We start from the raw sequence: 27792 nt of genomic DNA, 5'->3' as shown, positions 1-27792 counted from the left end.
TTGCGGCATGCGTCTCAAGTCAGAGGTTGCATCGCCGGTACATGGTGAAAATTTCATTTTGGGAATTTTGATTTTTGGTAAAAGAAATATCTTTATCACTCTATTATTTTTGTTTTGTACAGTTATGATGCAATGCTATGCATATATATACATACATTAATTGTATTGATCATGGTTCTGTTCATAGTTTTTATGGACAGACTTTCTAGGCGTAGCCAGGGGCCGGAAGGGGTCTGGTTTGGGGACCACAGGATATCCTCTCTGCTTTTTGTAGATGATGTTGTCCTGTTCCGTGCATTGGGGCGGTTTGCGGCCGAGTGTGAAGTGGCTGGGATGAGGGTCAGCACCGCTAAATCTGAGGCCATGGTTCTGGACAGGAGAAAGGTAGCTGTCCATCTCTCGGTGGGTGGAGTGTCCCTGCCCCAGGTGGAGGAGTTTAAATATCTGGGGGGCTTGTTCATGATTGAGGGAAGACCGGAGCATGACATTGACAGGTGGATCAGAGCGGCGTCCGTAGTTATGCGGTCCCTGTATCGGTCCGTCGTGGTGAAGAGAGAGCTGAGCCAGAAAGCAAAGCTCTCAATTTACCGGTCGATCTTCATTCCAGTACTCACCTATGGTCATGAGCTCTGGGTCATGACCGAAAGAATGAGGTCGTGAATACAAGCGGCTGAAATGAGCTTCCTCCGTAGGGTGGCTGGGCGCTCCCTTAGAGATAGGGGGAGAAGCTCAGTCATCCGCGGAGAGCTCGGAGTAGAACCGCTTCTCCTCCACATCGAAAGGAGCCAGTTGAGGTGGCTTGGGCATCTAGTCCGGATGCCTCCTAGACGCCTCCCTGGGGAGGTGTTCCGGGCATGTCCCACTGGGCGGAGGCCCCAGGGAAGACCCAGGACACGCTGGAGAGACTACTTCTCTTGGCTGGCCGGGGAACACCTCGGGGTCCCCCAGAGGAGCTGGAGGAAGTGGCTGGGGCGAGGGCAGTCTGGGCATATCTGCTCAGTCGGCTGCCCCCGTGACCCGGCCCTGGATAAGCGGAGGAAGATGGATGGATGGATGGATGGATGTATTGATCATATGCTTTCAGTTTTACCCTTTTAAATGTCATTAAACCTGCTGACAAAGTTCGACGGCCTCCAGAGTCGTGAAATGAGAAAGATGTTCAAAAGCTCCTGCATTGGACATGCATGAAACAGTAGAAGAACTAAAACACTGGAACACTTGTCACTACTGCTGACACATTCTGATGTTGTTCTCCACATTGAGCATCAGTTGAAGACGTTCCTGCTTCTATCAGCTGCAGGTTTTCTGCTTCACATCTGGATCAACAGAGGAACATTTTTGCATTTTTGGGCGGGAGAAACTTCCTCCTCCCTTTCCTCTCTGCTGGATTCTCCTCAGGGCAGGCTGTGGGTTGCTTGCAGAATAATGCAGGGACTGCGAGGGGGGCGGGATCAGGTTCCTCCAGAGGGTGGCTCAGGATTCCTGGGTGGTGGTAGGCTTCTTGTCTGGGGAGGCTCTCATATGGGTGGGGTCTTGCATTGGACCGTGGGCTGTTCTCTGGCTTGCCAAGGCTTGTGCTCTCTGTGCTCCCGCCTTGGTATTTGCCTCTGGGGGGTCCTGGAGTGGTCCATTTAAGTTGGTCTGGATGGCTGGTGTGGGGTTGTCTGGTGGGCAGACTCCTTCGATGTGCTTCTCTGCACAGGTGGTAGTGGTGGTGGTGGTGGGGGGGTGACCAGATACTTGTCAGGGTTCTGACTATTTCCTTAATAAAGAGAAGAACCACACAGGAGATGAGACTTCTGCAGAAGGAGAATAGGTCTGTGACAGCGATAACTGTCACAGAGGAGTTCTACCTGCTCAGTGGATCAAGTCTGGTTTTATTGGTGGCCAGGGTTGATAACATAAAAGTAGGTCATTCAATCGAGCAGTACAGGAACATCATATTAATCATAAAAAGCCAGACTGGAATTTGCAAAAATGCATGTTGACAAGCCACAAAGCTTCTGGGAAAATGTCCTTTGGACAGATGAGACAAAACTGGAGCTTTTTGGTAAGGCACATCAGCTCTATGTTGGTAGACTCAAAAATGAAGCATCCAACCAAAAGAACACTGTCCCTCCTGTGAAACATGGAGGAAGCTCAGTTCTGTTTTGGGGCTGCTTTGCTGCATCTGCCACAGGGTGTCTTGAAGTTGTACAAGGTCAAATGAAATCTCCAGATTATCAAGGCATTCTGGATAAAAATGTGCTGCCTAGTGTCAGAAAGCTTGGTCTCAGTCACAGGTCATGGGTCTTCCAACAGGACAACGATCCAAAACACACAGCCAGAAACCCCCAAGAATGGCTAAGAGAAAAGCGTTGGACTATTCTGAAGTGGATTCTATGAGCCCAGATCTGAATCCCATTGAACATCAGTGGAAGGAGCTGAAACATGCCATTTGGAGAAGACACCCGTCAAACCTGAGACAACTGGAGCAGTTTGCTCATGAGGAGGGGGCCAAAATACCTGTGGACAGGTGCAGAAGGCTCATTGACAAACACAGAAACCGTTTCATTGCAGTGATTGCCTCAAAAGGTTGTGCAACAAAATATTAAGTTATGGGTACCATCATTTTTGTCCAGCCCTATTTCATTAGATTTTTTTTTTTTAAATAATTTTGTTAATCAACAACTCAAAAGTAATGGCTGATTTTGATGATTTAATTTTCAATAAATTTTAATTTATTGTTACTTTGGCCAAGTGGCCAGGATAGGCTCCGGCAGCCCCGTGACCCCGAAAGGGAAAAAACGGAATAGAAAATGAGTGAATGAATGAATGTTACTTTTGAATGTTTCAAGTCATTTCAGTGTGCATTGTGGACTTTCTTTCTTTAACTGAGGGGGTACCAACTATTTTGTCCACCACTCTAACAAGCCTAAGTTAAGGTGGAATCTAAACCAAAAACATTATTGGCTTCTACAGATGATGCTGTCCATTACAAATGTGATCAAGGAAGAAGTTTAATTTTACATGTTTGAAGTGTAAATATCAGAAAATAATGTAAAAATATCATTTGTGTTCCTTTGGCTCTTAGTACTTTTTTAAAACACACGTGTTAAATTGTCCTCACTTACATTGATGCAGAGTAAAAGTAGATTATTTTCATGGTTGTGACTTTATCTCCTGATTTTTGGATGAAGACAGAAACTCCTCCCATCACGCTGCAGTAAAGGTCAAAGGTCACCTGTTGTCTAAAGTTCAGTTTCAGTTTGAAGATGATAAATCCTCATCAATCATGTCTGTTGAGTCACAAACTGCAGGAGCTTCATGAAGCTGCTCAGATTCCAGAATGATGAAGAAAATCAGAACCAGAGATCCAACTGGGTTCTACTGAACATGAACTCCACAGAGAACAGGGACTGCACACGTCTTTATGGGGTTCTAGTTTCTGCTGTGAAGAGGAAAATCTTCATGAGTTGATCTGTTTTGATGAAGGAGCTGCTCTTTCATCTGCAGCCATCAGCAGTTCAGACAGTCAACAGTCTCTGTTCATTGGATCCATTTCTGTGTTGGTCTGCAGGAAGATAAAAAATTCTATTTAGATTCTCTGAACAAATCCTGCTTTCCTTAACAAATGTGTGAAATGAAAGTTTTACAAACAAACATACCTCTGCTGCATCACTGTAATTATAAAAGGACAAAAAACTTGTAAATAACTGAAACATCATTTAACATAAAACATTTGAGTCTTTTCCGTCATTCTCACCTGTTTTTCAAACAGTTTGTTTTTTCTATCATATATTTTCTGAAATGCCATAAAACAGCTGCTGTAATAACTAATAAAACAACAACAGGAACTAAAACACCGATCACTACTGCTGACACATCCTGACGTTGTTCTCCACATTGAGCATCAGTTGAAGACGTTCCTGCTTCCATCAGCTGCAGGTTTTCTGCTTCACATCTGGATCAACAGAGGAACATTTTTACAGGAGAAGCTTCAGATCAACACATTCCTGTTTGTTCTGGAAGAAGCTCTTACTGTCTGTGTGGCTGACAGGACTCTCCTGTTCCATCTGAAAATGTTCCTGAGCTGCAGTCAGAGCACTCAGTGTCTGTGGAGGCCGTTCCTCTCTGTCTGATGTACTGTCCTCCTTTACAGCTGCTGTGTCTCTGTGCTGCTGAACAGCTCTTTGAGGAGGAGTCCACGCAGAAGAACCCGTCCAAAGGTTCACACACCGAGTCTGAAGTCAGTGTGCATCCAAGCTTCACTGTCAGTCCAGAAACTGTCAGCAAAGAAACACATGACTTTGAAATGTTCATTAAACATTTTAGTAAACTTACAGGATACTGTCTGCTGTTAACGCCTTTATTCTGAAGACATGTTTAATGTGATGCCACTTAAATGCTGAGAGGAAAACAAGGAAGCTTTACTTAGAAAATACAGCAGGTAAAATCTTGAAAGACAATAATAAATCAATAACTTAAATAAATCAATATATTTGTACCTGAATCGCAGAGAGAACATGCTGAACAGTACTGTAGGCCGTTAGATTTCTCATTATAAGTTCCTTCAGCACACGGCATACAGGAAGTACTTCTGAACTCTGTGCAGTGTCTCTGAACTCGACTTCCTGTAAAGACATCAAGAGATCTTTGTCAAATAATATCTGGAAGAGAATTTCAGTAGATCTGCTGCAGATTCTTCCATATTGATGACATTACTGCTAACATGATTTTTGTGTCTTCTTTTTAGTAACATTGATGAAGTTTGAACCAAAGCAAAGTCTGATCTCACCAGGAGGACACATTGGACAACATTCACCGCCGATCTCATACTCTGTCTGATGACAAGAGAGAACTCTGGAGACTCTCATCAGCATCATCTGTGGAGAGTCAGAAAAGGTTCTTCATTAGCAGCGTCGGGTCCCTCGCCTCAGTCCGGAGCTCACCCATTCTGGCAGGGGAAACATATCTTGGCACAGCACTGGTTTCATCCATCATTCATTCATCCGGATGATAATTATTCTCTGTGATCATCTTCCTCAGTGTTTCAGGATATTTCCCAGCTGCTTCTGAGTCAGCTGATGCCGTTTCTCCATGCAGGGGCACAAACTTCTGTTATAGCCATTTAGAAACTGGTAGAGCAGCTCTAGGAGGCCGGCGTGCTCTTCATCTCTGCCCCACTTCCTCAGAAATTCTTCAGGTGCAAAAGTCTCATACAAGCGTCTTGAGTTGTCTGAGCTATTTGATGAACTGGAAGAGTCCTGGACTGAAAAAAGAATTGCAAATCACTTTGTAAAAGAACAGTTAAAAGTAAAAGTGTTCCATGGTTAGGAATTCTTATCCCTCATGAAGCGGAGAGACAATGCAGAAAATGGGGCCTCTAAATGTGTGAAGGATTATACAAACTATCACATGTTAAGGAATAAAGTTACAGAATTATACTTTTAAAAAAAGAATATTTAGGACAAAAAAATCAGTGTTTCCATGAATGACAGTAAAAGATTGTGTAAAGTGTTACAAGAACTGATGTGCAAAAAGAAAGACTTTGAATTTGAATATGGAAATTGACATTATTATTGTCAGTTGGTTCTTAATACATCTAAAACAAAATGCTTTGTTTTCGGTACAAAATATTTGTTGAATGCACCACGTTACCTGAATTTGACTATTGACAATAGTTGGGTGAAAAAGTGACTAAAAACAAGCTTCTGGCCATCAAATTGGATGATCAGCTGTCTTTGACAGAGCAGATTAATCATATTATAGTATCCAAGATCTTGGCTCAGAGGTCTGCTTAGTATTGTCCACCTTTTGTATGCATTAACTTTTCCATTTGAGCTGTTTCTATGTTTCCATTTTTCTATCTATTACTTCTTCTCCCCCATGGCTGGGTGTTTGCATTCGGCTCCCGGAGTCGTAGCCCTGCTTGTCCTCTGGCCTCTCGTGTTCTGGGTCCTCCTAGCTGCCTGGACCTGGTGTGCCCAGTCACCTTCAGGGTTCTCTTTTATTTAGCTTCTATTGTGTTATAATAAATTCTCCTTTATTTGTGCATAAGGGGTTTATCTTCTTGTTTTATTCCATATTCGAGGCGTCTTACTTCCAGGTAGGAAAAGGAGCTGTGAAAATAACTTATATTTCATAAAACATTGTTCTTTAGTGTGCCAAAGGTAATATATTATCATATATCTGGATACAGATTAAGGTTAAGAATAGCATGATTCTTAAGGCCCCTAAGTGGTTGTAGATGAGTGTCTTTGGAAAAGCTCCACCCTTTTGATAAAATGATATAATGATCAACCTCAAACAATATGAATCAAGATCGGATCTCAGAGAGATTTGTTTACAGCAACAGAGGATTTTACCAGGAGAAACAAAGATGTCCAGGTTTCTGACTTTAACATCCTTTCCTACAGCAGAAGGAGGTTTCTGGGCTGAAGACACCATGCTGGTCCATCAAATCCACCAACAGGAGTTCACACCTGAAAGAAAGAAGAAGGATCATCTGGATTAGACAGATTTATCTCCTGTCTTCACATGTTGGAGCAGCTTTGATGTTTCAGTTCAAAGGTCTTCTCACCAGTGGAGAAATCCACATCTCTGTTTCTTCCATGTCTGTTAAGAAAGTGAACTTTTCTCAGATGAATGAAGGATAAAGATGTAGTTCATCTCAGTCCTACTTGGAAGGTTTTGTGCACAAACAGCTGAATTGTTACAATGGAGCAGTGGTTCTGTCATGTCTCGTCAAGCTTCCTGTTGTCTCCTGTGGGGTTTCCTGTTTTATTTTGAAAGTTTAACCTACCTCTCGTTCCAGACTTTCCCTTTCCTCCCTGAGTCTGCCTCATCATCCCTGATCATTCCCACCTGTGCTTCCCCTCCTCATGTATTTATAGCCTGTGTTTCCTTTTGTCCTGTGCCTGTTTGTCACGTGCTATCACCTGTCAAAGCTAGCTCTCTCTTGTGTCCAAGAATTAAAAACCTTTTCAAGCTCTGCATCTGAGTCCAGTCCTGTGTCTGCCTGTCATTACAAACAGGCCAGAATGGACTCAGCAGAGAGCAGTAGATTAACATCAATCCTGCAATGCCTGGAAGCCCGCCTTGCCCAACAGGAGGACTTCCAGAAGGCCCTGGCGTCCCATATGGGTCAGGTCTCTACCCAAGTTCAAGACCTCCGTTCAAGTTCACTCTGGACCAACCCTCCTCCAGGACCTTTTACGTCCATCCCAACTCCTCCTACTCCCATGCCTGCCAGGAGCCTGGAAATCAAGCTCGCTCCTCCCGATCGTTACTCAGGAGAACCTGGACTATGTAAGGCCTTCCTCACTGACTGTTCGATTCATTTTGAACATTCCCTCCATGCCTTTATTTCTGACAGAGCCAGGATCGCCTTCATGATTTCTCATTTAACGGGGAGGGCTCGTGCATGGGCCATGGCTGAATGGGCTCGTGCCTCCACGCTCTGCTCGTCCCTCGTAGCCTTCCAGGAGTCGCTTCAAAACGCTTTCGACCCGGTGTCTACCAGCCGGGACAAAGCCCGTGAGCTCACCTTCATACGCCAAGGTGGGGACTCTGTCTGTGATTACGCCATCCGATTCCGCACCTTAGCGGCTGAGAGCGGGTGGAACTCGGTGGCGCTGTATGATTTCTTCATGAAGGGGCTGGATCCGCGCATTCAGGAGCAGCTCATTCCGGTGGACTTACCTCAGGATATTGACTCCCTAATCGCTCTCGTACGGTGGCCGAGAGGTGCAAGACACGCTTACATTTAAGATGCAGCAACAGCATATCCCAGTACAAATGAACAAATCACGAAACACAACAGCAAATCATGAAACACAACAGCAAATCATGAAACACAACAGCAAATACTGAAACACAACAGCAAATACTGAAACACAACAGCAAATACTGAAACACAACTGCAAATCACGCAACACAACTGCAAATCACGCAACACAACTGCAAATCACGCAACACAACAGCAAATCACGCAACACAACAGCAAATACTTAAACACAACAGCAAATACTGAAACAACTGCAAATCACGAAACACAACAGCAAATACTGAAACAAAACTGCAAATCACGAAACACAACAGCAAATACTGAAACACAACAGCAAATCACGAAACACAACAGCAAATACTGAAACACAACAGCAAATCACGAAACACAACAGCAAATCACAAAACACAACAGCAAATCACGAAACACAACAGCAAATCATGAAACACAACAGCAAATCATGAAACACAACAGCAAATCATGAAACACAACAGCAAATACTGAAACACAACAGCAAATACTGAAACACAACTGCAAATCACGCAACACAACTGCAAATCACGCAACACAACAGCAAATCACGAAACACAACAGCAAATACTGAAACACAACTGCAAATCATGAAACACAACAGCAAATCACGCAACACAACAGCAAATACTGAAACACAACAGCAAATCATGAAACACATCAGCAAATACGGAAACACAATAGCAAATCACGAAACACAACAGCAAATCATGAGACACAACAGCAAATACTGAAACACAACAGCAAATCATGAAACCCATGGTGGCCGGGAGGTGCAAGACACATTTATATTTAGGACACAACCAACAATAAATCCCAAACTAATAAATCACAAAGCACTAATAACAATCTCGGAACAAATTAACAAATACTGAAACACAACAGCAAACCACGGAACAAATGACGGAGTCCTGAAACACAAAAGCAATTTCGGGTGAAAACTAACAAATACTGAACTACAAAAACAAAAACAATCTTGAATTTCTTCAATTGTATTACTACAATAAAAATTACAACAACATTTAACAAGGTAAAGTTTTTGCTTTTCCGGTATTAAGGGTATTCCCTCTCTGTTAAAACCACTCTAGCAAGAATGCTTCAGGACTGTTTCATGTATTTAAAATATCCACGTAAACAAAACAGTAATTAATAACATTTAAAAAAACATACACAATTAGTTTTATATAATGTCCATTTCTGTTAGAAGCCATGTCTCCGCTTTCATTGTTGTGTTTCTAGTTTTGGTCATTTGTAACTTATTATTTTTTTGTAATTCGGTATTTGTTTCAGGACTGTAATTTTCATGATTTGCTGTTGTGTTGCGTGATTTGCTGTTGTGTTTCAGTATTTGCTGTTGTGTTTCCGTATTTGCTGTTGTGTTGCGTGATTTGCTGTTGTGTTTCATAATTTGGTATTGTGTTTCATGATTTACTGTTGTGTTTCAGTATTTTCTGTTTTGTTTCATGATTTTCTGTTGTGTTTACGTATTTGCTGTTGTGTTGCGTGATTTGCTGTTGTGTTGCGTGATTTGCTGTTGTGTTGCGTGATTTGCTGTTGTGTTGCGTGATTTGCTGTTGTGTTTCAGTATTTTCTGTTGTGTTTACGTATTTGCTGTTGTGTTGCGTGATTTGCTGTTGTGTTGCGTGATTTGCTGTTGTGTTGCGTGATTTGCTGTTTTGTTTCGTGATTTGCTGTTGTGTTGCGTGATTTGCTGTTGTGTTTCGTTATTTGCTGTTGTGTTTCGTGATTTGCTGTTGTGTTTCCGTATTTGCTGTTGTGTTGCGTGATTTGCTGTTGTGTTTCGTGATTTGCTGTTGTGTTTCGTGATTTGCTGTTGTGTTGCGTGATTTGCTGTTGTGTTGCGTGATTTGCTGTTGTGTTTCGTGATTTGCTTTTGTGTTTCATGATTTGCTGTTGTGTTTCAGTATTTTCTGTTGTTTCATGATTTACTGTTGTGTTTCAGTATTTGCTGTTGTGTTGCGTGATTTGCTGTTGTGTTTCCATATTTGCTGTTGTGTTTCGTGATTTGCTGTTGCGTTTCGTGATTTGCTGTTGTGTTTCATGATTTTCTGTTGTGTTTCAGTATTTTCTGTTGTGTTTCATGATTTGCTGTTGTGTTTCCGTATTTGCTGTTGTGTTTCGTGATTTGCTGTTGTGTTGCGTGATTTGCTGTTGTGTTGCGTGATTTGCTGTTGTGTTGCGTGATTTGCTGTTGTGTTGCGTGATTTGCTGTTGTGTTGCGTGATTTGCTGTTGTGTTGCGTGATTTGCTGTTGTGTTGCGTGATTTGCTGTTGTGTTTCGTGATTTGCTGTTGTGTTGCGTGATTTGCTGTTGTGTTGCGTGATTTGCTGTTGTGTTTCGTGATTTGCTTTTGTGTTTCATGATTTGCTGTTGTGTTTCAGTATTTTCTGTTGTTTCGTGATTTGCTGTTGTGTTTCCGTATTTGCTGTCGTGTATCGTGATTTGCTGTTGTGTTTCCGTATTTGCTGTTGTGTTTCGTGATTTGCTGGTGTTTCCGTATTTGCTGTTGTGTTTCATGATTTGCTGTTTTGTTTCGTGATTTGCTGTTGTGTTTCATGATTTGCTGTTGTGTTTCGTGATTTGCTGTTGTGTTTCGTGATTTGCTGTTGTGTTTCGTGATTTGCTGTTGTGTTTCGTGATTTGCTGTTGTGTTTCCGTATTTGCTGTTGTGTTTTGTGATTTGCTGTTGTGTTTTGTGAATTGCTGTTGTGTTTTGTGAATTGCTGTTGTGTTTCGTGATTTGCTGTTGTGTTGCGTGATTTGCTGTTGTGTTGCGTGATTTGCTGTTGTGTTTCGTGATTTGCTTTTGTGTTTCATGATTTGCTGTTGTGTTTCAGTATTTTCTGTTGTTTCATGATTTACTGTTGTGTTTCAGTATTTGCTGTTGTGTTGCGTGATTTGCTGTTGTGTTTCCATATTTGCTGTTGTGTTTCGTGATTTGCTGTTGTGTTTCGTGATTTGCTGTTGTGTTTCATGATTTTCTGTTGTGTTTCAGTATTTTCTGTTGTGTTTCAGTATTTTCTGTTGTGTTTCCGTATTTGCTGTTGTGTTTCGTGATTTGCTGTTGTGTTTCGTGATTTGCTGTTGTGTTGCGTGATTTGCTGTTGTGTTGCGTGATTTGCTGTTGTGTTGCGTGATTTGCTGTTGTGTTGCGTGATTTGCTGTTGTGTTTCGTGATTTGCTGTTGTGTTTCGTGATTTGCTGTTGTGTTTCCGTATTTGCTGTTGTGTTTCGTGATTTGCGGTTGTGTTTCCGTATTTGCTGTTGTGTTTCGTGATTTGCTGTTGTGTTTCCGTATTTGCTGTTGTGTATCGTGATTTGCTGTTGTGTTTCCGTATTTGCTGTTGTGTTTCGTGATTTGCTGGTGTTTCCGTATTTGCTGTTGTGTTTCATGATTTGCTGTTTTGTTTCGTGATTTGCTGTTGTGTTTCATGATTTGCTGTTGTGTTTCGTGATTTGCTGTTGTGTTTCGTGATTTGCTGTTGTGTTTCCGTATTTGCTGTTGTGTTTTGTGATTTGCTGTTGTGTTTTGTGAATTGCTGTTGTGTTTCGTGATTTGCTGTTGTGTTGCGTGATTTGCTGTTGTGTTGCGTGATTTGCTGTTGTGTTTCGTGATTTGCTTTTGTGTTTCATGATTTGCTGTTGTGTTTCAGTATTTTCTGTTGTTTCATGATTTACTGTTGTGTTTCAGTATTTGCTGTTGTGTTGCGTGATTTGCTGTTGTGTTTCCATATTTGCTGTTGTGTTTCGTGATTTGCTGTTGTGTTTCGTGATTTGCTGTTGTGTTTCATGATTTTCTGTTGTGTTTCAGTATTTTCTGTTGTGTTTCATGATTTGCTGTTGTGTTTCCGTATTTGCTGTTGTGTTTCCGTATTTGCTGTTGTGTTTCATGATTTGCTGTTGTGTTTCGTGATTTGCTGTTGTGTTTCGTGATTTGCTGTTGTGTTTCGTGATTTGGTGTTGTGTTTCCATATTTGGTGTTGTGTTTCGTGATTTGCTGTTGTGTTTCGTGATTTGCTGTTGTGTTTCATGATTTGCTGTTGTGTTTCCGTATTTGCTGTTGTGTTTCATGATTTGCTGTTGTGTTTCCGTATTTGCTGTTGTGTTTCATGATTTGCTGTTGTGTTTTTCATTATTTGCTGTTGTGTTTCGTGATTTGTTTTTTTTTTTACTGGGATTTACTGGGATTTGACTCTCGTAGCCCTCATTGACTCTGGGGCTGATGTCAGCCTTATGGACTGGAAGCTGGCCATCGGCTTAGCTCTTAAGCCACAGCCTCTAGACAGACCCATCCAGGCCCGGGGCCTTCATGGGAGGGGTCTCTTTGATATCACGCATGTTTCTGAACCTCTCAAACTGTCCATAGGCAACCATACAGAGGTCATGTCCTTCCACCTGTTTAGGGGCTCCTCTGGGAAGCTGGTTCTGGGATTTCCTTGGCTGCGTGAGCACAGTCCCGGGTGGACTGGGCGACAGGAAATATACTGGAGTGGGGGCCAGGATGTGACAGACACAAAATTTCCCATCCCGCAGGTAAACGAACCGTCATGAACAATAACCCTGTCCCTGTTCGTCCTGCTTCAGGTCCAGAGGCCCCTGACCTGAGCACTATACCCTCCTGTTACCATCATCTGGCCGAGGTTTTTAATAAGAACTGGGCTCTGAGCCTCCCGCCACATCGGCCCTATGACTGCACCATCGACCTGGTTCCGGGGTCCACCATTCCTAAAGGACACCTGTACTCGATCGCAGCTTCAGAACACCAGGCACTTAACAAATACATTGATGAATCCCTGGCAGCGGGTCTCATTCGTCCCTCCTCATCTGCAGCTGGCGCCGGGTTCTTCTTTGTCGGGAAAAAGGATGGAACTCTCCGACCCTGCATAGGTTACAGTGCACTCAACAACAAAACCATCAAGAACAGATATCCATTGCCGCTCATGTCCTCTGTTTTTGACCAGCTCCAGCAGGCCCGGGTGTTCACCAAGCTCGATGTCCGTAACGCTTATCATTTGGTCAGGATCAGAGAGGGGGACGAGTGGAAAACAGGGTTCAATACACCAAGAGGCCACTATGGACTCACTAACACCCCCGCCGTTTTTCAGACCATGATCAATGATGTCCTCAGGGACTTCTTGGATCATTTCGTTTATTTGGACGACATCCTGATTTACTCCCCGGACCTGGACTCTCATGTCTCCCATTTCTCTGCAGTCCTCCAGCGACTTCTGGATAACCACCTCTACGTCAAGGCCGAAAAGAGTGAGTTCCACGTCACCACCGTCGCCTTCCTAGGTTTTATTGTGTCCGCAGGGAAGGTAGAGATGGATCCAGCCAAGGTCAGCGCCGTGAAGAACTGGCCGACACCTGACAGCTCAAGAGGCTGCAGCAATTCTTAGGCTTTGCAAACTTTTACAGACGCTTTATCCGGGGATGGGAAGGTTCATCCCTGTGCGTTCCTGTCCTGGCGTCTCTCTCAGGCGGAGCGCAACTACGACATCGGCAATCGGGAGCTTACCGTCCCGGTCAGAAGGTCTGGCTCTCAACCAAGGACCTCAACCTGCACGTTCCTAGCAGAAAGTTGGCTCCAAGATTCGTGGGTCCATTTCCCGTCACCAAGGTCGTCAACCCTGCAGCGGTCCGCCTTCGGCTGCCCCGGTCCCTCCGGGTCCATCCCACGTTCCATGTCAGCAAGGTGAAGTCGGTGGTGGACAGTTCCCTCATGCCTCCCTCGGAGCCACCCCCTCCGCCCAGAATGGTGGGTGGGGGTCCGGTGTACACGGTGCAGAAGATTCTGGCTGTCCGGAAGCGGGGCCGGGGTCGCCAATTCCTAGTGGACTGGAAGGGTTACGGTCCGGAGGAGCGGCAATGGATTCCGGAACGCTTTATTGTGGACAGGTCACTCCTGACGGATTTCTTTGGGTCTGGGGCTCCTGGACCGTCAGGAGTCGGTCCTTAAGGGGGGGGTTCTATCATGTCTCATCAAGCTTCCTGTTGTCTCCTGTGGGGTTTCCTGTTTTATTTTGAAAGTTTAACCTACCTCTCGTTCCAGACTTTCCCTTTCCTGCCTTGTCTGTTCCCCACACCTGAGTCTGCCTCATCATCCCTGATCATTCCCACCTGTGCTTCCCCTCCTCATGTATTTATAGCCTGTGTTTCCTTTTGTCCTGTGCCTGTTTGTCACGTGCTATCACCTGTCAAAGCTAGCTCTCTCTTGTGTCCAAGAATTAAAAACCTTTCAAGCTCTGCATCTGAGTCCAGTCCTGTGTCTGCCTGTCAGGTTGAAAGATATGAAGGTGAACTTTACCTCCATTCTTCATTTGTCTGATACAACAAACAAACTGTTCTGATCAAGTCAGATCTGTGAAATGTGAACTCAAGTTCTCTGGTTTCTGTGTGCAGAGAAAACTGATTCCAGTTGAACCTGTTCCTCTGTGGGAACATTGCTCTGCTCTGATTGGCTGAACTGACAGAAAACAGATGTTATGGTTCACTGCCAGGTTTGATCCACAACATGATGCTCCTTCACACTGACTTCAGTCCAGAGTTAAAAACAAAGAAACAGTCATGTGACTCTATAGTCAAAGTCTCTGAAATGCAAAATATGTCAGCCTGTTTGTTAGGTTTAAAAAAAAACATCTTTCTGGAGGAAAGAAACATTTTTCCTTGGTAAAAATCTCAAGTCACACCGACAACTACAAATGTAAAAAAAAAAAGTAACCTGGTCTGTATTAATGACAGTTATTCTTGTGTTTTGATAAAGAATCAAATGAAGAAAAAAAAAGCATTTTGATATTGTATTACATTACAAAAAGAAACAAGTTGCTGAAGATTTATCATTATGGCTCTCAGGTGTAAAGGTTACATACCTTTTTCCTCCAAAAGAAAATCTTCACACACAAATATCTCAACAAGTACACAAGACAACTGCAGCTCACGTACACATACTTGCAGTGCTCAGCATAAATGTGTACACCTCACTACAATTGTCAGAAAACCTGTAGTGTCCTTTCAGAATCAACATTTTGTGTGAAATACTAAACTACAAAATACACCTACAAAGTTGGGCCATTGATTGAAAACAAGATATGTTCATTTGCACAAAAAAGGGACTTTCCTAACAAATGAATTCCATGTTGTAAAAATGAGTACACCTCATGGTCAAACACATTTTCACTGAGGGCCACCTCAGCATAGTGGTTGTCCTCAAAGGGGCCAACTATAACATATACATGTAACTAAATGTAATGAAAAATAAATGTAACTGCTCCTTGATGTTAAATAACTCATTATTTATGTATTAAAACGTTTTAAAGTGACAAAAACAGTTGCATAGAAAACACATATTTGCTTGTTACCCTAGCATAAATCCTTTTAAATTTTGTCCGCTAATTAAAACCCACATAACTCCATTAATTAAGGATCAACCTGTCCAAGCGAATAAAGAAAAATAACATAAAACTGAGCTAAAAAGAACATGTATTACAGTGTAACATTTTACACAAAAAAGCTGCACACAGCCTTGCATCCAACTGATGGTCTGATGACAACAATTTGTTTGCATACAAACATAAGACCAGCAAACATTGAATAAATACAACAGCAGCTACACATAATTATTATGTAATCAACTACAAAAAAAAAAAAATTGTAAAAAATTAAAAACTTGTATGCTTTCGCTGGCCACATAAAATGACATGGCGGGCCACATTTGGCCCCCGGGCCTTGAGTTTGACACATGTATCTTAGGAGAAAAGCCAAACTTGAGACAACAACATTCTAATGAACAGGCATTCAACCACAGGTGGGTCTAATGATTCATTTAAGAGATATCCAGCTCACAGGTGACTAGAAAAGGGCATTTCTTTACAAAGAAAAGCCCCTCCCACTTCATGCTGTCAGCAATGGCTCCCCATAGAAAAGAAACGTCACAAAATCTTTGAAAGGAAATCATTACTTTACACAAAATAGCTGAGGGCTACAAGAAGATCAGCAAAGCTTTCAGTCAAAATACTAAATACCATGGAGACCTGCCACCTGCTCCCCAGGAGAAAGGAGACGGATAAACCAGCGATCCTCATCAGGTTTGTGAATCAAAACCACAAGCTAGCTCTGATGAATCAAAGGAGGAATCTGAAGGGATCTGCTGTTTATCTGAACGACCATTTGACCAGAAGGAATGCTGAAATCTCAAAACATGCACGGCTTCTCAGGAAGCAGAAGCAGATTGAGAACACTTGGGTTAAAGGCTGCAGGATTTACGTCAAACCACTCGGTCCACCGGACCGGGCCAAGGTTCTGGTTGTGAACACCATGAAGGGCTTTGAGAAGTGTTTGATCACGGATGTATGAACCAACATGCAGAAATAAATCCAAGAGTCAAATGTAATTTCAAGAAATATGACGCCTAGATTCATCGCTTTCTACAAAAGTCTGTGACCCTGATTTTCAGAAGAGTTCTGACCTGCAGACAACTTGACCTCAACTTTCACCGCCGCTGATATCAGCTGAAGAAGGACCTGAATCTAATGTCTGCAGTCATAACAGTGAAGAGAACTATAAACTCTGTTTAAAACCAGAAGAACGGCTGTTAATCAGCAGTAAAAGAAATACCAACCTTGGACATTCGACATAATATGGACCCTTTTTATTTTTATTTTTACTTCACAGCATTACCTTTATTAAAAAAAAAATAATTAAAAAAATAAAATAAAATAAATGATTAATCAATTATTGAAAATGGGTACATTGATTGATTTTTACTGATATTACTTCACTTGCTCCAAAAATTGATTCATTATTTTTCCTAATGTCACATCATTTTGCACATATTTTCACTTTTGATGCTTGATCAAATTTTGAAAAGAAATTTTGTGTTATGTCTATTTTACTTATATAGTATTATTTCTATTAATCACATACATGATTTTTTTAATAAATATAATCTGCATATATTTTAGATAAATGATCTGCATTTGCCAAGTTGATTTTTAAGTAATTTTTTTACATATTAATTTGAGTAATTAATCTTTGTCATGTGATTTATTGATGCTTTCAGGATTCTTAATTCTGCTTAATTCTCAAAGCTAGGAACAGGATAATGATAAATCATGTCATAAAATGGTTACGGTAGAACAGGGGTGTTCTACCGAGGGATTTTATAAGTTTGCTTCCTTCCACTCCCTTTCAGGCAATATTTATTAATATGTCTAATTATCCCGTCATTGTATGAATGTATGACTGATGATTGTATTGTTTTTGTATATTGTTCCTATTTGATTGCTTGAAATAAACCATTTCAAATCAAATCAAAGCAAAAGTGATCCAAGAATTGAACAAAGATGGAAGTGCAGCCATCTTACAGAGACGTCCATGAAAGCTAACATCTGGACAGGAGCATCCTCTGATGAGAAGGGTTGAAGAAAATCGTCATTTAAGTTCCTTGCAGTTATCTAAAGCAGTAGAACGCCAAACTAAAGTGACGGTTTCCTGTGACATCATACGCGCACACTGCAGAGGAACTGCATGCATGGTTATCGTCCACCAAGGAAGCCTCTCCTAAAGCCCATGCACAAAAAAGCACGCCTAGAATCTGCTAATGCTGATGAAGATGAAGACTACTGGGACTCAATACTCTGGAGTGATGAGAGAAAGATCACCGTTTGTGGAGCTAAGGGTTTAAAAACTGTACGGCGTCACAAAGGTGAGGATTTCAAAGAGAAATGCATGGAGCCTACAGTGAAACACTGTGGTCCTTAAAAATCTCAGTGCTCATACAAAATACAAGATGTAGTTTTTGCTGCAGAGTGTATTTATTTTTGCTTCAACCAATTGAAGTTAAACTGAAGATGATGTGATCAGAGTTAGATCATTAATCTTAATTTCATGTTATAGAGTTAAAGAAGTGTTCAATAAAACTCAACCTTCTGGAAAGTTTGGAAATGTTTCTTTTGTTCATTGATCTACTAAATAAGTTAGTACTTTCTGAAGGGGGTGTTCTCATTTATGCTGAGCACTGTTTGTATCCAAACAAACATGTTAAGCATTTCCTTTTGTCAAGAAGAACCAACAGCAGCTGATCAGTTTTCTTTTGGGGATTTCAGTGGAGCTGGAGTCCAGCTGCAGAGGAAGCTGGGAGCATGTATGAGCAGGAGCGGGGGGCCCTACCCGGGTATCTTCATCTGGAGAGGTTCTGTTCTCAACAGAGAATGACTGATGTGATGCCGATCAGCGATGTGGACAGACTTTCTCTGATATGACTCTTTTTAATACAGTTGTTAACCACAAACAGACTTTTTCCAGATGCATTGCTTCATGAAATAAATGTGAGTGACAGGTATGTTGAATAAATGCAACACTTGATGAAATGAATTAAGAAGCCCATAAAGTAAAATCCCCCAACTGTGTCTCTGTTTATGTTATTAAAAAACCTTCATGTTAAGTAATAAATATACTGCATTGCCATGAAACCATTTTAATTATTTTCATATCCATTAATCCAATGCCCCCATCAGCATTCAGTTTTTTCACCGGCATAGAAACATTTCTAAACAACAGCTTTAAAAATGCCAACATCAACTTTGTTAATAAAGCTATAAAACTTTGAATAGTAAACATGGAGCTACCAAAGGCCAACTCTTACATAAAGCAAGTTTAATATGAACATTTTAAACTGCAGCTTTGATTAAATGAACATGAACTTGTTTGGAGTTGTACCAGTGTTTGATGCAATTCCTCATAGATGTTATTTTCCAGATCATCAGCCTGAGGCTGAAGGCAGGAACCACGGCTCCTCTACCATTCCCAACACATCCTTTACAACCAATCAGGCTTATGCAGCGGGTCGAGAAATAAAAGGCTTTTTTAAGATTAAAGTTAAATAATAATTAAAACCGCAAGCGGTGTTGTATGGCCCGCAGACGCAACCCGCCTTCCACGCCCAACTCTACGCACCAACGCCGCCTTCACCGCCTTCACCGCCTTCACCGCCTTCACCACCCACAAATTAAGGGCTGGTCAAAACTGCATTTGCTAATTATGCTAACTATGCTCGCTATGCTAATGTGGCTAAAAGTGCTAGCATAGCGAGCAGCATCATCAACTGACTCAGAAAAACACATTCCTCCATTGGTCAGAGCCATATGTCATAAGTTAGTTAAAAAAAAACATTTTTTTTCAAAATGGCGGCTTTTCTGTTGATTTTATCTGCATAGCAACCATTTTATGTTTTGGTCCCCTCGGGAGGACGAACAGATTGAAGTTAGTTTCGGACAAATCGGTAAAAGTAAACTTTTTGTCGTCTTTAGCAACAGTTGTTTTATGCTAACCACACCCACATTCCTTATATGTCCATATCCAGTGTTTTTAATTGTGTTCAGTTCCTGCTATGGATGCATGCATTCAATTTTCACTGAATTCAAATGAAAAGCATGGGAGTTACAACAGTGCGCCATTTTGCTAGCTCGCCACGCGGACACCATTCAAAATCTACAACTTCTAATTCCAACATTTTTTCCACAGTAGCTTGCCATTGATGCCCAAAAAGTTTCGAGACGATCGTTGAAAATTCCAACAACAAGTTTACGTTTGAATCCGCCAATAAAGGTAATATTTATAGAGGTCCAAGATGGCCGCCTTTTCCCGAGGTCAAAGGTCGACGAAACTCCAGAGGTGATTGTATACTTACGCTAGGGACATGCGAGTCAAATTTCGTCAAAATCGCTCTAAAAAAAGTTCATTTTTCCAAATTGTGTAAAAACGCGAAAACGCAAAATGGCAGATTTTGGCACAAAATGGCCACCAAACCGTGGGTCGTGTCGCCATCACGTAATGATTTCAAAACTTTCTTTGGATATCGCGAACAAGGGTAGATTGGTTTCGTTTGGCCATTCTCAAAAAAAAAGTTCTGAATTTTTTCGTTTTTGCCGAGTCGGCACATTTTTTTGCGACGGTTTTTTGCTTACCACGCCCACATTCCTTTATCGATCTTGTCGTGCGTGACATCGTTTTGTTCAGCGCGGGCCAGGGAATTGCATATTTCCTCTTCACGACATTCCGATGAAAAATGTGCGAGCTAGCTAAGATGGCAGCGGTTGCGAGCTCGCCACGCGCACGCCGTTCAAAATCTAAAACTTCTAATTCCAACATTTTGTCCAGAGTAGCTGGCCGTTGATGCCAGAAAAGTTACGAGACGATTGATGAAAATTCCAACGACGAGTTTTCGTTTATATCTGGTGCTAAAGGTGCTTTTTTGAGAAAATTACAGATGGCTGCCTTTTCCCAAGGTCAAAGGTCAACGACACTTCTGTGGTGTTTGTAGACTGGAGCTGGCAGCAAGTGTGTGCAATTGCGTGAAAATCGCTCAAACAAAAGTGTCGTTTCCCCATGTCGTGGGAAAACACGAAAATCGCCAATTCTCAGAGTCCGCCACAAAATGGCTGCCAAGCCGTAGGTCGTGTGGCCGCCCCGTAATGATTTCAAAACTTCTTTGGGATATCCCCGACACGTGTGTTTTGGTTTCGCGACTGTATTTTGAAGTACATTTTGTTGGGCCCCATGCGCGATTTTCGGCCCATTCCTTTTTTTGACGGGATCGCTGGCCGTGATGTCATCGTCTTCGGGGGGGTGACGTTGACTCTGTGGAAAATTCATTTGCAATTTATCCCAGGTGTGTGCACGTTTTGGTGACTTTTCGAGCATGCGGCGGGGGTCACATTCTCGCTGAAAGGCGAGTCCCAACTGCGAAAACAATATGGTCCTTGCAGTCAGTGACTGCTGCTGCGGGCCATAATTAATGACTATATGGAACATAAATCTGTATTCCCATGTAAAGCTACCATCTGTTCTTCTGGCTCTGCACAAACTTTGCTCCTAGAAACTTGACCTGCAGAAAAAACACATTTTTACTTAATGTAGTATTTTGTACTTTATATATATATATATATATATATATATATATATATATATATATATATATATATATATATATATATATATATATATATACATAATATATTATATATGTTATGTATAGGGTTCAGTGATATTGTTTCACATATTAATCTATTTCTGGTTTCAGTCTTAAATATATTTTAGCAACGATTGTTGCTAAAATAGGAGTTTCTTCTGTTATGTTATCACCAAAAACAGGAACAGCTTATCATCCAGATTTCTTTCGCACATGCGTAACTTTCAGTTAGCCTTAGCTACAGTTAACTTCTAGCAGTGGCAGAGCGTGCATCACACTCCTTCAGTAGAGCTACGTCTGAATCCCTCAGCCCCTCATGAACCATTTTATGATGCAGAAACCAGCTTTGCATTGCAGACGTAAAATTCCTGTAGCCACAATAAATGCCTCTAAATAAACTGAATCAACAAAACAGTAAACAAATTTCATAATGCAACTATAGCCAACAAAAAACATTGAAAAAAACACAACTTTTTAATATTATTCATGATATTTATCATTTCACTCATCAAAAATTGGGATTATTTGAAGACAAATCCATCCTCCTCTCTTTCCTCTAAACAGTCCATCACCCTGTCATGTAGATTATGGTCTTCAGTTCCATCCAGAAGTCCTTTTCTATTCCATCATCAGTGCTGAGAGCTCAGTCTGTCCAGTTGTGTTTGTGTAGGTTTGAATTCACTTTGGAGCAGAAAATGTCCGCTGGACAGACGCAGTGGACACGAGGACGGTCAGTCCAAACACACAAATCTGTACGGCTGCTTCTTTTAACACTTTTGCTATCTTAGATGACCCCCCCCTTACATTGACGTGTTCTTCCTACCATGACAAAGGTGGATAAAGGTGGAAAGATTTCATGTAATCCATGGACACCAGTGAAAATCACAAATCATTGAAGAAAAAAGGTTCAGAGCACTGTCTAGTGGGTCTAGATGACCCAACTCCCAATGTCAAATTGCCTAAGATAGCACAAGGGTTACACAAACTTTTGCTTTATAATCTGGGCAAAAAGGTGAACTTTCCTTCTGAAAAGATGCTTTGGATCACTAAATATGATGTTTGGAACACACCACTTTAGTCTGCCATCTCTCCTCTGCCTAAATCAGGGGTCTCAAACTGAATTTACCTGGGGCCCACTGAAGGCAGGGTCTAGCTGAGGGACTAGAGGGACGCAACTTCAGCGAACACACACGACAACTTGTGAGTGTCTGACAGCCAGGAAATTTGTAAGGAACATATACTATACTATTAACTATACTCTATTATTAACTGTTTTCTGTACAAAATGTACTTATAAAACTCTCATTCAAATTAAATAAAATACCTAAATAAAAAATCAATAAGTAAATAAATCAGTCATACATTTCTGTTTATTCAGTCTTCTATATCTGCTGTTTTCTCATTTAAACATCCTTATTAACACAGTTCAACACTGTTGAATTAAAACTATTAAGCACTAAAGAAGACTCCAATTCTACAGTTCTGTAAATCCATCAATGGTTCTTCTGAACTCGGCTTCTCTTGTCTTCTTCTTACTGATGGACACTTGGCAGCACTTCCTCCCAAACATCTGAGACCCTCAGTGTGGCTGAAGATGATTGACAGTAAATCTGGACTTTACTTGGACTTATTGAAATTTAAGGTGGAGAAGTCAGAGAGGATGTGCTCCCAATTTTGAGTCTGTGTTGAATGTTTTTATTAAAAGTTTACTCTTTAAACCACAAATCGGTAAAGGAGAAACAAAATTCATTAACCATCTTTGAATTTTCTTACTTGTGACTTTTTGCACATTTAAACCCTGGTCACAAGTTATTGTAGAGCAGCCGGTCAAACACTCCTATATTTTCAGAGTTGAATTCAAACTAAGGTGAATGAAAAAACGGGCGCTGTTCATTGGAGATCAGAACAATCGATACAGATACCTGAGATCAGAGAAAAGCTCCAGAAATGACTACAAAACAATGCATTATGGGAAACATGTCCTGATGGGTTTTGTAGTTGAGTTATCAAAAATAATTTAAAATACCAATTGAATAAAAAAAGGCTACATACATTATAAAACATTCAAATAAATATAAAATATATAATAACAGATTATACTAAGAGGGACAGGCATATTAAAACTAAATTGAGTGTTAAGGACAACTCCATCTTCCTGTTCTCCTTCAGTCTCACTGCAGCTTGGACATCATCTCAGCGCCCCCCCTCCCGGCCTGCAGCCGTCTGGTCTCCCCAACGATCCAGATGTGGCGCTGGTTCATTGTTGCATTTTCCCCACGTACTTTTAGTGTATCTAAGACTGAATATTGTTTTTTCTCGCATGTATTTAATGTCAAAGCCCCGTTAGCTGTCACGCATGTAGGTGTGTGACATTTATTCTCTTCAGCTGGCCCATCTCCTGTGGGAGCAGTGTGCTGTAGTCACAGCCGCACACGGAAACTGTTTGGTTGGGGTTAATACGCCGCCATACGCCAAACCGTAACCATAACCTTAACCCTCCTCCAGGTCTGTGCGGCCCAGAAAAAAGTTCAGCACGGACTGCATGTATTTAGAAAATGACATTCTAAAAAGGAAAGTAAGAAAGTCCTTAATGTGGTCTGGGGAGGGGGCTGTCAGGTTTCCCTAAATCAGGGTTTTTCAACCAGTGTGCTGTGGCACACTAGTGTGGCGTGGGAGATGGTCAGGTGTGCCGTGGGAAATCACCCTCATTCACTGATCTAAAAACATTTTCCATCTCCAGGATATCAGCTCTGTGTTCATCCAAACAGGCCCTGATAAAACACTGAGTAGTTAGGAATATGAAAGATAAAATACTTTTTTCTTTGTGTTTATTTGATTCTATTAAAGACATTTTGATAAGAATGACGGTACCACGATTTAGCTGCAGCTAAAGCTGTTTGGGGAAAAGTCCCACCCCTTTAACTGTCTCCACCAATCATTCTTGGAGGCTTAATCACATGTCATCAGTCTGACCAATCAGAAGTGGTTAAAGTCTTTCCTTCCTTGTTCTGATTCTGTTCATAAAGTCTCTCAGTTCCAACAAAAATACCAGCTAAAGCTCGTCTTTTCTGTAGCTTTCCACAGAATCCGGTGTCAGACCGTGGAACAAGTGAACAAAACCATGAAACTCAGAGACGCTAGTCTGTTTGCGTTCATTGGCTGATTGGACTACATCTCCCATGATGCATTGGGTTACAGTGACAGCGTCTCAGCGCAACAATGAGTCTTCATTGCTAAAAGTCTTGAAACAACAAACACACATCAAACAGTTTTTCTATCTTCTAACTTAACTTTTATTACATCTTTTAGAAAAAACAGCTACAACTTCTAGCTTTTTCTGCCACAATTATTACAAAAATGAATGTGAGATTGCAGAGCTGCTGTAGATCAATACAGACTATAAAGTTTCTCCCTTTTTGGGTGCTAGTGTGCCACGGGATTTTTGTTAAGGTTAAAGTGTGCCGTGGCTCAAAAAAGGTTGAAAAACACTGGCCTGAATGTTCTCCTGCTTTCAAGCCCGGTCACTGTCACGCCCCCAAGAGTCATATACCCCACTGATTGGTTGGTTTGCAGCTCCGTGCCCAACACTAAAAACAATGTTACTTATAAAAAACTGGGTGGGGACGCACAACATTAAACTTTCAGTCAGACAACTCTTGCAGTAAGAAATATTTGACATTTTCCAGATTCTTTAAGTTGGCATTCACATATTTTCGTTTGGCATAAGGCTCAGTTCAATTCCATGAGAAATTTCCAACAAACCCCCCCTTTACGGAGCCCACAGGTGGAAGCCGGGGAGGAGAGTGGGGCGAAGAATGAGCGCTGAAGGTAAGAAAGAGAATGAACGATTGCGCACCTGGGCTTAAATAGGACGCTGAGCAGGTGAGTTAATTGACTGAACCGCCCTAGGGTATTTACCTGTAAAACACTGCAGCGAGTATCTGCCCGAAATACGATAAATCGTCATTTCATATTAAGGCGGGGGCCGCAAATAGCCCTTGGGCTGCGAGTTTGAGACCCCTGCTCTAAATGGTTTATCTTAACACCTTTGTCCTGCGCCACATAGAGCAACAACTTGTATTTTGGAGAAGACCAACGTTTGCTTCAGCCTATAGGAGCGCTCCATCTGGCATTTTGCCTGCAGGGTGTAACTCCTACAAAATGGTGAACACGGTCCTACACAATGCAGTAAGCAGTGAGTGAATAAGGAATTTGGACACAGCCTGAATCAGTGATTGACCTCCGTGTTAAAGCAGGAACTTGAAGGAGGGTGAGGGGACATCACTGTGAGTAATCAGGAGATGTCCCCTTAGTGCCCTACTCGCCAATTTTAACTGCACCCCCCTTAGTACACACACCCCTCCCCCTTCAATATATACATTCAAACATAAACACACACACATGCACACAAACACCCTCTCAAACACCCATACACGCACACACATTTTACAAGGAAGGTGGGACCTGGGTCCATCTGTCCCCTACCCCTTCCCTGGTGGGGGGTGTGGGCCCCTTGGCGATGGCGGCCGTGTCCCTTGGGTGCCGGCTCCCTGGGCCCGGCGGTGCTCTCTCCGCACGGTGGGGGGGTTCATATTACACCTGAGCCGGGGGTGTTCGTGTCCCTGGGGGGTGGGTCCTGGTCCTTGCCCCTGGGCGCTGGGCCCCGCCAAACTTCCAACATGGCCGAGCCTGGTCGGGCCATATTTATAACATCCCTTGTGGGCCGCCCTTTTTTCCCCGGGGTTCCCCCCTCCTGGGCGGGGGCGGCGGGCCCCTGCCTTGCTCCTACCTGGACCAACCGTGGGCCGGGTGGGTGGCTGCCTGGAGTGCGGAGCGGGTCTCCCTTGGGGGGTCCTGGCTCGTACCTGGGGTCGGGGCGGGGGGATGCCCGGAACTCCTGGGTGGTGGTGGGGTGCTCGTCTGGGGCTGTGGGCGTCCCTCTCCGGTGGGGCCCTGCGTTGGGCTCTTCCGGCGCGGCGGGGGGCTGCTTTCCTGGCTGGGCTGGGGCGGCGCTCTCTTTCCCTCTGCGCCTCCCTGCTCTCTGGCTCTGGGGGCCTCGCGGCGGTCCGGCTGGCCCTGGCCTGGGTGGCGGTCTTGGTCGCCCGGGGGGCGGTTGTTCCCTGCCTGTTCCCGTGTGGCGTTGGGGGAATTCCGGCTGCCGCTGCTGCTGCGGCGGGGGTATGGGTGTGGGGGTGGCTGGGCGCTCCTCCTCCTTCTTTTCACATTCCACCATCCATTTTAGAAGAACATAAACACTCACCTGAGCACAGGTGTTAGCTCACCTTTGCACTAATAGTTTGCATGATTGAATGAATGAAAGATTTCTCACTAGTTGGTTTAAAGGCATAGGTATGCGTTCGTGAACACTATCTGTTTTGTGTGCATGTTGACATGTGGACATTTTTGCGGCTAGCAGGTGTGTTGATAATATTTGAGTGTGTGTGAACAGGCCCCGCCCTTTTTGTACTACATTTGAACCGTACCATAATGATTAACAACCAGTAAACCTGTCTGCTCTATGCTGCTTCATGGTCTTACCCCCCTTCCCCTCCTATTATCACCCTCCTACCCCCCCCTCTCTCTAACGTCCCTCTCTCTTCTTCCCCTCTTTCCTTTTCCGTCCGGTCCAACACCAAAGATTTTCAAACATGATTGAAATTAATAAATTTTGGCCTCAATTACAAAAGGGGTTTATTCAGACATACCTTTGGTTTGTCTGAAGATGAATAACCCCTCTTGTTAAAATAAAATATGTCCAACACAAGAGGCCCTCAGCTCTCATCTGTTTGCCTAGCTGTTGGACAGGACAAGTTAAAAAAAAAAAAAAAAAAAAAAAAAAAGCAGGAACTTGAATCTGCTTCAAGTTTCTCAGCAGTTCCTGTTTTTAATGTTTAGACTCACTTTCTGTTTAACATTCAAGAAAGAAAAGAAGTTAAAGCAAAAAGTTACACATTCTGTTTCTACCATCAGTAAATATTTCAATTTACAGAAACTATTTTAAACCAGAATTAGGAGCATTAAAATATCTTAAAAACCCCAAAAAACAGTTGAGATTAATTGGTGGTAAAAATGAAGTGAGTGGTTCAAACTATAAACCGACAGCAGAGAAGAATCTCCAGTCTGACCTTCACAGATGTAACTAGTTTGTAGTTTTAATATGAAGTGAAATAAATAAAAAGTTTGAACAGCAGCTTCTAAGTTCACAGAATCAAGTTGAACAGAGTTTCAGGTCTTTTTCCTGTAACCTGCTAAACAAAAGCTGGAAAGAACATTTACTTACTTATTCTTTTACAGGATGATTACCAAAGACTTTCTCACTCCAAACATGGCTTTGGTCTCATTCGGAGGTTTTCATCCAAGGAAAAAAAGAACACGCAGTTTATGGATCAGCAAAAACGAAAGAAGAAAACCAGGAAGGGAGGGGTTGACGGACAGTCTGGAAAAAAACAGTATTTAAACAAACAAGAGGTAACATGACCCGTGGTGCGTTTAAGGACCGTGGTTATTCTTCAAATGAGTGTCTGGTTCTAGTAGCAAAGTTAGGATCCAGTAGATGGAGCTCATTCCCCAGGATAAGTGGCTCTTGTTGTTGATAGACTTTCTGTAGAAGGTACTGTAGTCCAGGTGAAAGACCTTCTGAGCTCCATTTGGATTCAGAACCTTTTTTCTTTGAAACACTTCTAGCATATGGCAACATAACAACAAATAGAGCTACACATGAACATAAAACAATTGGAACAAACAAATTAGTTACATCACTGAACAGAAGAAGGCAAAATAAAATAAAATAATAAACCACACATAAATGGTAAGGGTGAGAAAGAACAAAGGAGAGAAATGTTTCTGTTTTTTATTTTTCATGAATCTGAATGAATCAAAACATAAACAAATCTTAGGAAATATATTAAACGTCGTTTGGTTTCTGAAAATTTACTTATATTAATATAAAATTTGTCAAGTAAAACAACAAAAAACTTAATCAAAACAGATAGTTATGTGAAATTA

General features: G+C 42.1%; 1 protein-coding gene across 5 annotated transcripts; it reads right to left on the bottom strand.

Moving 5' to 3' along the window:
• Window positions 1-1042: 1042 nt before the first annotated feature.
• Window positions 1043-27223, bottom strand: LOC105354482 (tumor necrosis factor receptor superfamily member 14). Of its 5 annotated transcripts, XM_023957078.1 has the most exons (9): window positions 27068-27215; window positions 6348-6464; window positions 4778-4865; window positions 4488-4613; window positions 4022-4265; window positions 3746-3943; window positions 3648-3660; window positions 3490-3553; window positions 2982-3329 (listed from the first exon to the last, which is right to left on the bottom strand). In XM_023957078.1, the coding sequence occupies exons 2-8, from the start codon at window positions 6384-6386 to the stop codon at window positions 3515-3517; spliced, it is 747 nt and encodes a 248-aa protein (XP_023812846.1). In that variant the 5' UTR covers window positions 6387-6464; window positions 27068-27215; the 3' UTR covers window positions 2982-3329; window positions 3490-3514. The 5 variants fall into 5 exon arrangements, with proteins under 5 accessions (XP_023812849.1, XP_023812846.1, XP_023812845.1 ...); XM_023957077.1 differs by having other exon boundaries at window positions 2984-3553; XM_023957080.1 differs by having other exon boundaries at window positions 2984-3553; window positions 3648-3664; window positions 3750-3943.
• Between the last annotated feature and the right edge of the window lie 569 nt (window positions 27224-27792).

Source organism: Oryzias latipes, chromosome 7, assembly GCF_002234675.1.
Source record: "Oryzias latipes chromosome 7, ASM223467v1".
Classification (NCBI taxonomy): Eukaryota; Metazoa; Chordata; class Actinopteri; order Beloniformes; family Adrianichthyidae; genus Oryzias; species Oryzias latipes.
Note: the sequence above shows the minus strand (reverse complement) of the source record. Positions and strands in the feature narration are given on the sequence as shown.